Here is a 14,935-nt window from a genome sequence, read left to right on the forward strand (position 1 = left end):
TCTAAAACCAGTAACAACTTTGGTACACACTGGTGACCGATGTGTTCGTCTACCTTCATGGGTTAGATTCTATGTTTTTTTTTAGGAAGGACGTATTACTGGTGGCTCGGATGCTTTTTCAGTTTCGTTGAGAGAATCCGGCGAGAAACTCAGCGGGCTTGGGAAACGCAGCGGGTTAAGTTGCATAGAACACATAATATGAACTATTTGACGAGTTCGACGAGTACGGTTACCGAGAACTCTAAGCCTGCTCCTAGTGCTAGAGCAACAGGGGTCCAGTAACGGCTCTGATATTGTATGCAAGCGGCTGAGGAGTTTCTTCAATGGATTTAATTGAAGTAAAGGACAATTCTTGAACACATTCGAAAACTTGTCCTGAAAACCAATAAAACTTGGTTTTATTTAATAAGATGATGATGATAACCAAATGCAACTCACACCAATTTTTTGAAATTTATGATTAAACCTCTTTACTCAAAGTACGTTTCAAATTTGACTAATGTTCTCCTTAAAAGTGCCAACAACAGATGACTTCTAGGCTTTCAATTTAATCATCTTTCAATAAACAGTCTTCATATTAACATCAGTAATGTCACCTCATTAAAATGAAAATGATAAAAAGTATATAAAATCTGTATTAAAAATTTAATGTACAACACCTCAACAATGAAACTAAGCAACGTGAAATAGAAATGGGACAAATTGAAAAATCAAGATCATCTAACACAATGGCGAAGAGTTCAGCGGCTGTAAAGAAACCATCAACGACAACGACAAGCCCGCCCACTGTCCAAGGCAATCCACTTGATCTCTCCGACCCTAAGATACAGGGAATTTTACTTGTGGGACTTCTAGTAGTTCTAGCACTGGCCTTGTGGTACGGGTTCACTCGCGGTTGCATGGGAAGACGACGTCGCAGGCGCACTTCTTGTTATCAGTAACTTGTGATCTAATATTTTGCCATTAAATATGATAATAGAAATTGAAAGTTCGTAATCCTGTGTATACAGAGAATATTGCAATCGTACTCGAAGCCGAAATGGGGTTAAATTTAAATTATACTTAGATTTGCCAATAAGACATATATTGTGCCGGAAAACCTTCGGAAACGATTGTAGTAATCTCAACAACAATAATATGTAGTAAACTCAATAATTATTTCTGTTGTTTTGAATTGGGAATTTGGCTCATTAACTGAGAGTAATAAAAACACAATTTATTTTAATTTATATATTGTTCACACGTAATGCAAACTTAAATAACTCATGAGAATCCTCGTAGCATTCTGCTCCTACGGCATCCCATGTTGCATACCTGAAATGTTTTTATTATCGTCAAATCAAAGAAACTGAATAGTTTAATTCTGCATGCTGAATACGACATGATTTTTTTTTTTATGCATTTCATAAATTGAGCGCTATGACATGTCCTTCTTCAAACGAGGCTTGTGGAGAGTATTAAACGGTAGACAGCGGCTTGGTTCTGCCCCTGGCATTGCTGACGTCTATGAGCGACGGTAACCACTCACCATCAGGTGGGCCGTATGCTCGTCTGACATACGGCAATAAAAAAAAAAAAAAAAAAAAAAAAAGTACAGTATTTGACTAAACACCTGCGGATAATGCATGGATGGCTAACTATGTTGGTAAGATAGACATAATATTACCAAAGGCTATTGAGATTTTGACTTGGTAAAGACGTCAGTGATATTTGTGAAAGCAAGTAAAGCAGTACTCTGCTCAATCAAAAAAATTACCCCCTTTCAAAGTTCTTCACCAGGGGCATCTTCCCAGTTGCCGCTTCCGTTGCCCCAATCGTAATCGTCTTCGCCCTCCTTCGGTTCCTCAGCATTACCAGCATCACCGTGATCACCTTCTCCCTCACCTAAAAATCCACACAATAAAAACGCTGTGTTATATAATTAATAACAATCACATCAACTTCTTTTATAAACAGGATAAACTATTGTCCAGTGGATGTCGTGACAGTAATGATCTTTTCTAGTATGAATTAGAACAGACTATTTACTTTACAAATAGTGATTTATTTTTTTCTTTTTTATTACTTACAGTTAACGAGTTCATAGTCCGTCTGGTATCAGTAACCGTACTGGAGCCTATAGAGATCTCAATGAGGTTACGGTCACCGAGCTTAAAGTATGAAATCTAAGTCTCAATTGTACAGTATAACTGCTATCCTTTTACCCGGAACCCACGACTGCTTCGTGGCAGAAATGGATAGAGTAGTAGTACCTACTTGTGTAGAGTAATTAGTAAGTTGTAATTACACACACCAGTGAGTACACAAGCCTTAACGAGTGGGTACTACCAAAACGTTTACTGGTGGTAGGACCTCTAGTGAGTCCACAAGGGTAGGTATCATCACCCTACCTATTTCTGCCGTGAAGCAGTAATACGTTTCGGTATGAAGGGTGGGGCAGCCGTAACTATACTGAGATTTTAGAACTTATATCTCAAGGTGGATGGCGCATTTACGTTGTAGATGTCTATGGGCTCCAGTAACCACTTAATACCAGGTGGGCTGTGAGCTCGACCATCTAAGCAATAAAAAAAAATAAAAAAACGTACTTTACAACTGATTCGGAATACATTTTCACAACAGAAGAATCGCCAAATAACTCGGGGCTTGCTCTTTTCCATTATAACTATGTACATACATAGCTATACAAAAAATTACTAACAATAACTAAGCACTGAATGATGATGATCGGCACTGTTGCTGTGTGGAGCACAATTTCAAACTGACAATACTTAATAGTTTCTTTTCTCCTATCTGTGTACAATATCTGTCCATAAACAGATGTTTAAAGAGACGTATTATTTTTTTTATTATAAAAGCTAACTATAAATTATTTAGAATCAACAATGAAAACCAAATTACTCAGTAGAAATAGGGAGGTTATAAACGCTTTAATTTCATGTCTAACAGAGAGTACACTATAGTGAGAAACAAAGTCACGGCTCCTGTGCAAATTCTATCTAACCCTCGCGCAAAAATGCGACAAAACGACACTTCTCCACGAAATTTTAACTCATCCATTACTTCTGGTCTCAAGTACATATCGACGCTTGAAAGGCAAACGTGACTAAGCGACAATGCGTGACCTTTACAGTAGACTAATTTAAAGTTGAAATACCTGAAAAAAAATCTATTTTAACAAATCTAGCTGTAGGATTGAAATGATTTTAATAGACCTAGAAATATATATTTTTTACGCATTGAATATGGTTATTGCCTATCATTTATGTACAAAGCAGTTATTGTCGCTTAGTCACGTTTGCCTTTCAAACGTCGATATTATTTTAATTACATTATTCAAACATCCCAGTATGAATAGCGGTGTGAAGTTATTTCAATGGAATTGAAACTTCAATATCGAGTCTCAACATTGACCGCGACATTGTAGTGTCTGCAAAAATCTAAATATTTTAATGATATATTGAAACGAGTTTGGGCCAACATTTTGTTTACATTTAAATTGGTACAAATCGAGACATATCTTTAAGACAACTAACAAATAAATATATTGTTTCGAATACCTTCTTTTGCATTGTTCGCATTATTTTCGTCATCAGCCGTTTTTGAAACTTCAGCAGTTTTTGAACCTTCATCAGTAATTTCCGCGACGTCTTCTTCGTCAATGGCTTGAGTCAAAAGATCAATGGCGGTATCAACATCAATCGCTTTATTTGCAACAATTATACAATCTGCGGCAGTTTCATCATTAGACTTTTCAGTTTTTTCCTGTTTCACTGGAGCTTTCTCTGCAATAATATCAGTTACCATGAAATACATACTACTTTGAACTTTTTTTTGTTTGTGTGTGTAAACAGGCAAAAACAATTTTGTACGATTTTCTCCACTGGTCTCCCCCTTCACAATTTTCTCCTCTTTTGTATAGTAATTATAGATGGACTTAGTGTTATTAGACAAAGATTTCAGAAATAAGTCAATTATTTTTTTCTAATGTCTTATACAAACAAGAGACACAAAACAAATTCTAAACTTGATTATTGTTCAATTTTGGTGCTTAAATACTTAAGTTTGGTTTTAGAGTGGGAAAGTAGTGTACTCATTCCAACATTAATTGTTGCAACAACATTAAACAAGAGGACTATATATACATACGTTTTTTTTCATTTTCGGATCCACATTTCATCATTTTCAGGATGTGCTGTTTCTCTTTAGTAAGATGGCGTTTACCATTAAGATGCATAGTCATTTGCTCCGAGCAAGTCATGGAAGTCTAAAGAAAGTAAATAAACCTATGTTAATAGACTGTTTAATAAGTAGGTATTATAAGTTCAAAGTCACAAAATTGGTACAGATTCCATATTTGGAATGTTAAAAACCAAATAGATTTTTTCGTCTGACTTGTCTAGTTGCATAACTTAAACAATTTTATTATAAGGGGTGTCCCAAGTAGGGTATATCAAGTCTAAAACTGTAGTTATTGTTTTGTTAGAATAGTTGATTGGACGAAAAAGAGTTTCCAAGTAAATATTCCGAAATATAGATATAATGAACAAAATTTTATTCTGCCAACTTTTTTAGGCAAATTACCGTAATCCGATTCATACTAAGGCCTCCCACTAATGTATAATTTGCATCAGAAGTAAACCTATGAATATTGGTCGTACGGAGTGAGTGCGTACTGAATACGTTTTTTTTTGTCATATAAGCAGTCCTTGTGATATCGCTTTTATTAAGTCTTGTTTGACATATGCACATTTTCTATTTTCTATTCTTTATTTCACAAAGATTTAAGTGCGTTAACCAAGTTTGGCTGATGATTGACTTATAACTGCCAAGTGTGCAAACGACTAAGAACAAAGTTTAACGAAAAAGACTAAAAAAGGTAAAAACCTGGTTAATTTAAAGAGATTTAAAAATCCCAACAACTTCAGTTTACTTTTGGAATTCGGATGTTATTCGAAAATGCAGCAAACACGATAGTGCGGCCTATTAAGCCGAATTTACATTACGAAATTAGTGGCGTGAAATTAATTTCGTTACATTAGTTTTACCAACAGTTTCACGTGTAATTTAATACTTTCGTAATGCATGCATTAATTTCATGCATGCAATTTAGTTTCGTGCCCTGCGCGATTTTTTGATGAAATTAGTGTTATGCAACTAATTTCATAGTGTAGACGCGACGTGAAACTAATGTCGCGAAACGGCCTGCGCTGTGCGGACGTGTGTATTGTTAGTTCGGACACGCTTCAAGCGTTGAAAATGGCAAACTAACGATGGAGTACGTGAAAAAAATATAGATCTTATTAATGAATATCAATGACAAGGGTCCCGAAACACCTACAGTAAAAAATCAAAATTATCTTCACTCATTCGAAAATAGTTTTTATAACTCTCAGGATCTTCATCTGCTAATTCAGGGACTAACTTCATTGCACCAAAATGCCTTCTTGTTGACCATCCTCGAATCTACCAACTTTTTTTTTCTTGAAAGTCTTTTTTTAAGTTTATAGGTATATAAGCATTTCTTTAGCTACATTGAATATAGCAAATTATAGCTTTGATGCTGACGGCGCCATGGTTACTGCGATACTGTGGATTTCGCGACACTAATTTTTTAACGAAATTACTTTCGCATATATCGAAACTACTTTCGTGAAACTGAGCTCAACATGCATGTCGTAATGTAAACTCGGCATTAGAGGTAGGTTCTCCGAACTCAAAAAGGAACACGAGATGTCATCTGGCTGAAAACACCTGCACACTCACGAAGGATGGGGTGACGACACACACACAAAGCATCAGGAATGAATTTTGAATATTTTGTAAATACCTACATCAACAAGTATTATTTGTAAGGGTAGAGGTAGACAAGGACCAATAATAATGAGATCAGTCTAGAAAAATAGAAATCTTGAAGCTCTAAACAGCAGTCCATTTGATTAACAAACTAAACCAACACTCGTATACCACTAGGGTTCAATATGAACTTGGTGGTGGTAGACAACGTGAGATATGCTGAGTGATAATATTATATATTGTATGAATTGTATTTGTACTCACCGTACAATTTACGGCATTTTACACAGTTTTCCATATCTCTACCCTTAATAGATTTCAACTGTTCTGTTTATAAACTTCAAGACTGTTTTACAAATACCTTGCATATTTCACAATACAGCTCCGGTGATATTGGCTTAGCTTCCTTTTCATCTTCATTTTCTTGAATTTCTTCTATGGGTTTCAGATTCTTCTTCTCGCGACGGATAAGTTGCTCACTGTATTACAATCAACATCCTCAATTACTTCCATTTACTTTTTAATAAACAGAGATCCAATGGGTATTGTGAATATCTTCCTTTTTATACAACATAAAAGAATTTTCCTTTTCTTTTAATTTGTTTGTTACAGCTTATAGCCTAATTACTCATAATCAAATTTTAGAAACATCAATTAGGTCTAAGAATACTCACAATCTATCTATCTATCTAAAATTTATAAAATGAATTGCTGTTCGTTAGTCTCGCTAAAACTCTAGAACGGCTGGACCGATTTGGCTAATTTTGGTCTTAAATTATTTGTGGAAGTCCAGAGAAGATTTAAAAGATAGGCAATTATGAAAATACTCGAATTTAAATAAAAATAACAATTTTGTTTTTCCTTTGATTTGTCCCCCGTCGGACGGATTCCTTTTGTGTGTTTTATGTTTATTTTATACAAAAGTTTAGATCTTTTATTTATCGATTGAGGCACTACGAAGTCTGCCGGGTCAGCTAGTCTTATTATAAAATTAACATGACACGGGCATATACAACATGTAACATATTTAACGCACACCCTCAAACACCCCAATTAGACTTTAATAGTATAAACGCTATGCATACACCAAATATTATTTATATGTGCGTTAACATTGATTATTTGTGAAATTAGTTATTCCCATTTCGTAGAAATAAAATGGTCACCGATTCACACTCCGCTGCGCACGCACACACAGACACATGTACACACTCGCCGCGCCCCTTGTTCAATGCACTTTAATGACCGTTTTCGTATTTGTTGTTTTATTTTAGATAATACTGCAATGTCACTTTTCACTTTTTCAAAGGCGGTTATTATCTTATTCTTTAGTTCTTCGGCACTTATTGTCTGTGTGTTATAAACTAGCGATTTAATTCGCCCCCACAAAAAAAAGTCGAGAGGCGTCAAATCAGCTGATCTAGGAGGCCACTGACCGAAAAGACATAGCGAAATACGGGAGATATTTTATTTGCACTATCACTTGACCTCTTAACGATAAGGTGGACGCGGCGTGACTGACTTGTCAAAAATATTTTGTTGACTTCGTGTTTAGATTTTTCTTTGATCACCGCCGACGCAACCGCGTCGCCGCGAACATCGGGATTAGCCTGCCGTCTATTGTAAGGATATTAAGCCGACGAAAGAAAGGGATAGTATTTTTGTATTACGTGGCTTTCTTTTATGTATTGTAGTGTTGCTGTGTGCCGGCGGTCGCTGTTGGTATTGTGTGCGTAGGTATTTTATTTTGTAATAGACTATTAGCCTTGAAATAAGTATCAGATTTCTTTAGTTAAATAATTTTTTTTTTTACTAATTAGATATTTCATTTTAAAAAGTCTTAATACCCTGACTTACGTTCCATTTTCGTTTCTATGAATTGTTTAGCTAGCTGTGTAGGGTGACTGTAATTTACTTAGTTTTACAATCAAAATCGATCCAGATTCCGATTCTGAACAAATTACTTTCAGGGTGTGCGTTAATTATGTTACATGTTGTATACACTGATGGAAAACATACTTCTAGTAGTGTTGAAGTTTGTGACTTAAAAACCTAAGAAAATATTGAAAATATTCAGCTATTCACTGTACAGTATAACAACATGTTAAAACAAAAGATTAATTAATCCTTTGATTAAGTATCAAACGTTTAACCTTAGCATAAGCCAGTTCTGAATTTAGTCAATGAAATATAAACACAATGTTTTAATATCCATCACGGACAATATGATGGTGAAGTTTGTACAGAGAAATTGCTCCACATTATAATTACAACTAATACAAAAGTACACTTTACATTCAACATAAATCAATATTATTATTATTCTAATGCCGGCCACTGACATGCGCATGTGAAGGGCCGTCAAACATTCATTCGCAAACCTAGCGGCTGTGCAAATGGGTTCGCATACTCAATTTGCGAACCCGTTTGCGCTTCCTCCTACACTTGTTTACGAATGTCTCACGAATTTCTCCTCCTTTTTAATTCGTCAATAGAACATTGAAAAGAAAGAGTTTTGAATTCTTTCCCAGACATCATTAACAGCCATGCTGTTTTTATGGGATTTCTTTTGATGAAGATATGCTACACAGTAGACGTCACGAACTATGAAAATGGCGATACCTTCGCAATCGTCGGCGCAACTGGGCAAGCGAATGTGTGGGAGACTACGCGAAGGTTCGAGGTTCGCGCGCTTTGATGTCTGTTAAAAAACCGACACAGCTTGGAAAACCACGAATGCAGCGAAAACTTTGCATAATCATTCGCAAATGTCGTCCTACAATTGCGGGTTTGCGTATTCGTCCTTCGTAATCCTTACACCGGTCACTCACATGCGCATGTGAGTGACCGGTGTAAGGATTACAAAAAAAAACATTTTTCTATCATTCACGTTATTTTACTTTTTCAAAACACTTACTCTTTTAACCATTGAGCACTTTAAAACAGAATAAGAAAACTTCTCTCCAATTGGATTTGGCGATTTTACAATAAATTATTCAAAAAGTTCAAATAAAGTTAAAGTATGAAAATGCCGTTCTATTGTAATAGGTACTTCGAATTGACATAGAACCTTCATGGTTGGAGATTTTTGAGTGAAACTTTTTTCAAATGGTACCTATGAGGTTCTTCTTTTAAAAAATGTGCAACATTCGATTATCGACTTTCAGTTGTTTATTTTATTTTTTATTTTTTTTATTGCCTTAGTAGAAAATCAGCTTAGACATGAAAGACGGATACTTCGAAAATTCGAGTGATTTTTGAATACGAGTTCCGACGCGGAACTAACGCTGCAGAAACAGCTCGCAATATCAAGATTGAGTTTGGAGAGGGGACTGCTAATTAACGCACCGTGCGATGCATTCGTGCATTCAAGAAGAAGAGAAGAGGTAGAAGTTTTGAAGTCGTCGTGGCCTAAAGGAATAGACGTCCTGTGGATTTGTATTTAGCGATGTACCGGTGTTCGAATCCCGCAGGCGGGTACCAATTTTTCTAATGAAATACGTACTTAACAAGCGTTCACGATTGACTTTGACGGTGAAGGAATAACATCATGTAATAAATAATCAAACCCGTAAAAATTATAATTTGCGTAATTACTGGTGGTAGGACCTCCTGTGAGTCCGCACGGGTAGGTACCACCACCCCGCCTATTTCTGCCGTGAAGCAGTAATGCGTTTCGGTTTGAGGGGTGGGGCAGCCGTTGTAAGTATACTAAGACCTTAGAACTGATATTATCTCAAGGTGGGTGGCGGCATTTGCGTTGTAGATGTCTATGGGCTCCAGTAACCGCTTAACACCAGGTGGGCTATGAGCTCGTCCGACCATCTAAGCAAAAAAATAAATAGAGTATGTATGGAAGGAGAAACTCCCCGGGTGACTGGGAAAGGAGCAGGGAATGATGATGGGTGTGCGATTTCACGTCCCACCTGGTATTAAATGGCTACAGGAGCCCATAGATATCTAAAACGTAAATGCCGCCTTACCTTGAGATATGAGTTGTAGTCTCAGTTTTAACAGTACAAAGGTGGCAAAATAGTGAATCATGGATATAAGAAGAGGAAAGATTAGATTTTTTGTTTGTTACAGGTTCAGATTAATATAAAAGAAAATTCAATAAGATTAATAATAAATTACAATTCCCGAAGCGAAGCGAGGGCGGGTCGCTAGTATTATATTATTATATTAACTTACAGCCGGCCTTCCATACTCTTCTGACACAAAATAGTATTTTTTGGCTTCTTGCGACCCTCCACCACTCTGAAATACAATAACATTATTCATTTTAGATAAAAATTCACTCACTCTGGAATGAAAGTTTATCCTGAGTTTTTTATGGCGACTAAGCTGTACCACAACTATTTACTAAAAAAAATTGTTTATATTATCCAATACAAATATTTTAGAACTAATAGCAGAATATGGTTATGATATTAGTGTGCTATAAGCTATAATATATTTTGTGGTAAATAAAATTAACCCTCACCTGATTTAATTTATAATCTAAATAGTGTAGATGAGATGGTTAAAACCTCCACCAATGTTTCTCCTTATTAGAAACGCCTTTTAAAATGATTTTGTGTGGATGCACAGAATTTAAATTACTTTATTAGTTCTATTAATTTAAAAACGTTCAGTGGAAGTGTCTACTAGTGTCTAGTGACAAAATACCATCAGATTTAGATTGAAAATAGCCTTGAAACTCATAGTGGACGAACTATGATTGAAAGCACAGGAGAGATCACGTTTATGGATGTCTATCATACATAGCCTTTATTGAGCTCAAAATGACCACGTAAACATATTTGTTGTATTGTTATGACGTAAAATAAAAAAAACCTAATCAAGAACAACGATTGATGCTCAAGAAACTTTTGTTGTTCGAGACAATAGTTCATTATTAACGTTAATTGGTTACCATTATCACCATTATGCTATCAATTCCACATGCCTTTTTAAGACAAATTATTCACATTCACAATAAAAAGAAACCTTAAACACCTCTTAATATAAAAATAGCACAATTTTTACTTAAAAATAACTTACGCACGATGAGGTCTTCCAGCATAATGCGAGTCGGCATGAGATTTTGATGTGATATGCACATCACACAACTCACAATACAACTCACGTGATTTAAGTGGAATCTAAAAACATCCATTTTTAATTGAAAAAATAAGTACTTAACAATGTAAGCAAGGTAATATGTATTAATATTTAGCTGGAATAGACACAAAATAAACCTTATTGATTGGATTTTATATAAAATTATTTTTATTGGTTGAACAACACGTTTAGAGAAACGTGAAGTCAGACAATTATTTCCAATGCAAGTTTCCATTTTGGCGACAATGTTCACATAATATCACTTGATTTAAGCTGTCAGCACTCATCAGCTATGATGGAGACAGCGGCACAAGTGAATCTTTCTTTCAATATTCTTGAAATTTTAATCTTAAAGGTAATGTGTAAATGTTAATCAAATCTATGCTGAAACTGTATAATGACCCATAATAAGCAGATAAAACAATGCAATATGATAATTTACTATTTACTTTCAAATAGTTGAAAACCAGTTAGGTTAAACTGGTTTAGTTTAAAAAATTAAAATTTATGTGAACATACAAGGTCGACAAAACATCTATTGAAACATTACATTGTCAAATTGTCCATTTACCTCTTTCTGATTAGATCCACCATCATTCGATTTCGACACCCATTTTCTCAGATTCTTCGCATGATTTTTTGAAAGGTAATGCAAACGAGCTGCAAATAAATGTAGTTAAATTGATGGAATAACAAAAAACTATTAAAATTCAAAGATTCACATATATCCCAGTCATTGACTTACACATTCCAAAAGAGTCCAATTCAAGAGCACAAACACCACAGTACTCAGGCTCTATTTTGTGCAATATTTCTCTAGGAATGTTTTTCAAACTGTCCTTTGTAAGTCCACAACCTGAAACAAACCTATCCTTTAAAAAAGAATAAAAGCTATATTGAAACTGCTCATAAAAACAAAGAATAATTTTATAGATTTCTAACATGGTATGTTTAAAATTAAAATCAATGATTATTTTTTACTAATGATTTTTCATAGTCACAACATATCAGCAAAATATACAAAGTTACTAATATCACACATCTTACTGAATATAAAATAATGGATTTTCCATTCGATTTAGGCTAGTAGCTTTTTCTGGTTTTGGAATAATCCAACAAACAGAAATCAATTTGGAAATATTACACCATTTATAGCCAAATATCTATCTCTATTCTCTACTTTGATATTTATAATTATTTTTTTATCCTACTAATTACTTATGAATTAAAAAATATTTACTAACGCATTAAATATCTTTTAACTCTCTCCACTCTGTTAGGTCTTCGCATAGCAGGGCCATCCGGACCAAATCCTCTTCCGAATGGGTTTTGATTGGGTAAAGGCCCAAACATTGGTCCTGGTCCTGGTCCAAACATGAAGTTCGGAGGGGGTCTTGGTGGATGATCAAACGGTCCAGGACCTTGGTCGTCAGACCAATATCCCCCATTGTAATTTCCAAATGCATTGCTGTATTCGTTATTCCTATAAATATTTTAAAAAAATGTTACTGGCACAATTGTTCTATTTAATTAGTAAACATAGAATTTTATCTGATGCTTGTGTTTTGCTATGTATGTATTCAATCACTTTTATGCATTAAAAATAGGTAACATACTGATTTATATAGAAAACATGTAGAGGCAAGAAAACAGTAACAAGGCATAGTGTGATGTGTCATGGGTACAACTTGCCTGTTTCTGACGCAAAATAGTCAGAAATACAACAGGCATGCAGCAGAAATTGAGAAAAAATCTTATTGTGAATATGATATCTTTTAGTAAGGTCTCACAAATGTTAACAATCCACACAATGAAAAACCATGAGTTTTTTTTAGTTATTGTATGAAACTATTATGTTTTATAAAACTAGTATTTTGTACTATCTACATAGTAAAGTTCTGTACCTTTCTTATCACCTCCTTGCACTTTTTATTTGGACAAAATATTTTTATCACTATTTATGATCAACAATGAATACACAACCAGTCTTATAAATGAACATGATTACTTCAAGCAAGAAAAAATCTGTTATAGTCAGCGCTTCTTGAATTTTATGAAAAAGTTGCAGTCTGTTTGTATATTTCAAAGAAAAACAGAGAGGTGATTTTTCAGAATGTTATTTAGAATGATACTATTTCGCTGATGCATTACCAAATTTGTTTTGATTTACCAGAAACTAGAAAGGTTTTATTGGGTTGTGTCAAATTAAATGTGCATGAGATATTCTCTCAGATCTCAGGACTAGCCATGGCATATTTGCTTAATTGCCTAGCAATGTCTAATACAGTATAAAAATGTAATGGTTATTATTATTATTATTGTCCAGAGTAAATTTTAAAAATAAACAATTTGTAATAAATATGTTTGTGGGATATTGAGAATATGGAGATTATGTATGTGTTACTATATATTTATTAATAATCAATTAAAATAATTAATCTGTAATTTACTTACATATTAACTTATATAAGTAAATACAGATACTTTTACATAAATAAGAAAGGTACTTTATTAGATTATTTGTAAACTAATAATATTAAACTGAAAACTACTGGTCTCCTAGAAAAAAGTCACTGACCTCATTTGAAAAAATATGAAATGTGATTAGATTAAAGATGTGTAGCACCTGCTGAGTGAGTGATATAAAAGATATATATCACTCACAGCGATAGAATGTATCACTAACTCACACTAGCTCCGAATGTACCAGTTACTCAGTTCTAGCTCACTAGATCACTAGCTCATTTGTTTCGTGACGTGTATCATGAATTGATGAGCGAATGAAAGAAAAATGTCTGAGTGAGATAGATGCATTGTGTTGCCGGCTGACAAGAATGACCATTTACTTCACCCTAATTTCATTTCAACGTATTGGGTTGTCAAGGAAACATGTACATAAAACAGTATAAACTATATTGCATATTAATAAGTGTATATAGGGCCTTACAGTTACAAACCGAACTGATCATTGTAAATATGAAGAAATGAATTAATTGAGAGACGAATCAATTTGGATCACTGAGCTCTAGTGATATAATTGAGCTAGTGAGCTAAATGAGTGATAATATCTTTAGAGCGAAATGATATGTATCTATCTTTTCAGCTCAGTGATACATTTTGCGCATCACTAGATTAGATATAACTTGAATATTTTTTAACAATTTTTAATGTGCGGTCTTGAAACATTAGAGAATTCAGGTATTTCTTTAATATATATATTAGATTTAAGGTACTTATAAACATTATTCTAACCATTTCACATTACTCGCTACATTTATGGCCTTCATCAAGTTATGGTTTGCAGTAATTAATCATATAATAAGTTATAACTGGTAATAAAAATGATGAAAAAATACCTTATCTTTCTTCGCGGAAGTCTAGGTGGCTCTTCAGTCCAGCCACAATCTTCATTCATTTCATATTCTTCACGGCTGTTCATTTTGTAGAACGGAATACTACAAATTGCATAAATTTATGGTTATTTTTCTTCAATATAATAAAAATAAAGCCAAAAATGTTTTGTTATTTAATAATTTTTTATTATTATTCTGTAAAAACATCGGTATATTCGACGCCATTTTATCGGCGAAAACTACAATTGCCAACATTTGGTTAGTCATTTATTGTAGATTCATTGATTTGCTTCCGAGTAATTACAGTCATATTTATCAAATCACAAGTAAAACAACAAAAACACCAAAATATACTCTATTTTAAAAACTATGTATAGCTACAGCTTAACAATGAACAAAATGATACCTCATAATGCTGAAACCGGTATTGGAATGTTTATGAACTGTTTCAATCTATACAACGTTATTACAGATTTTTTTCAATACTAAATGAGTACTTTACAATTTCGAAGCCTGAACAAAAACTCTCCAATAATCTCCTGTCCTATTAGTTTTCAAACTAAATTGAAGATCAAAGCTATAGAACACGAAACGAAACGAAACGTAGGCAAGACACTCAAGACAGATAATTATAATTTTTTTTTTTAAGAGATTTTATGATCTGGTAACTAAGACCTTTAGGT

General features: G+C 34.0%; 1 protein-coding gene across 1 annotated transcript; it reads right to left on the reverse strand.

Annotated features, from left to right (window-relative positions):
- Positions 1-1,215: 1,215 nt before the first annotated feature.
- Positions 1,216-14,843, reverse strand: LOC692886 (double-stranded RNA-binding zinc finger protein JAZ). Its single transcript, NM_001046730.1, is given in 12 exon segments — positions 1,216-1,314; positions 1,757-1,884; positions 3,561-3,785; positions 4,150-4,267; positions 6,158-6,275; positions 9,988-10,053; positions 10,840-10,940; positions 11,471-11,559; positions 11,645-11,755; positions 12,144-12,382; positions 14,256-14,354; positions 14,659-14,843. Coding segments are annotated over 11 exon segments (1,293 nt in total). The 5' UTR covers positions 14,664-14,843; the 3' UTR covers positions 1,216-1,314; positions 1,757-1,762.
- Positions 14,844-14,935: the final 92 nt, after the last annotated feature.

This window comes from Bombyx mori, chromosome 15, assembly GCF_030269925.1.
Source record: "Bombyx mori chromosome 15, ASM3026992v2".
NCBI classification, from domain to species: domain Eukaryota; kingdom Metazoa; phylum Arthropoda; class Insecta; order Lepidoptera; family Bombycidae; genus Bombyx; species Bombyx mori.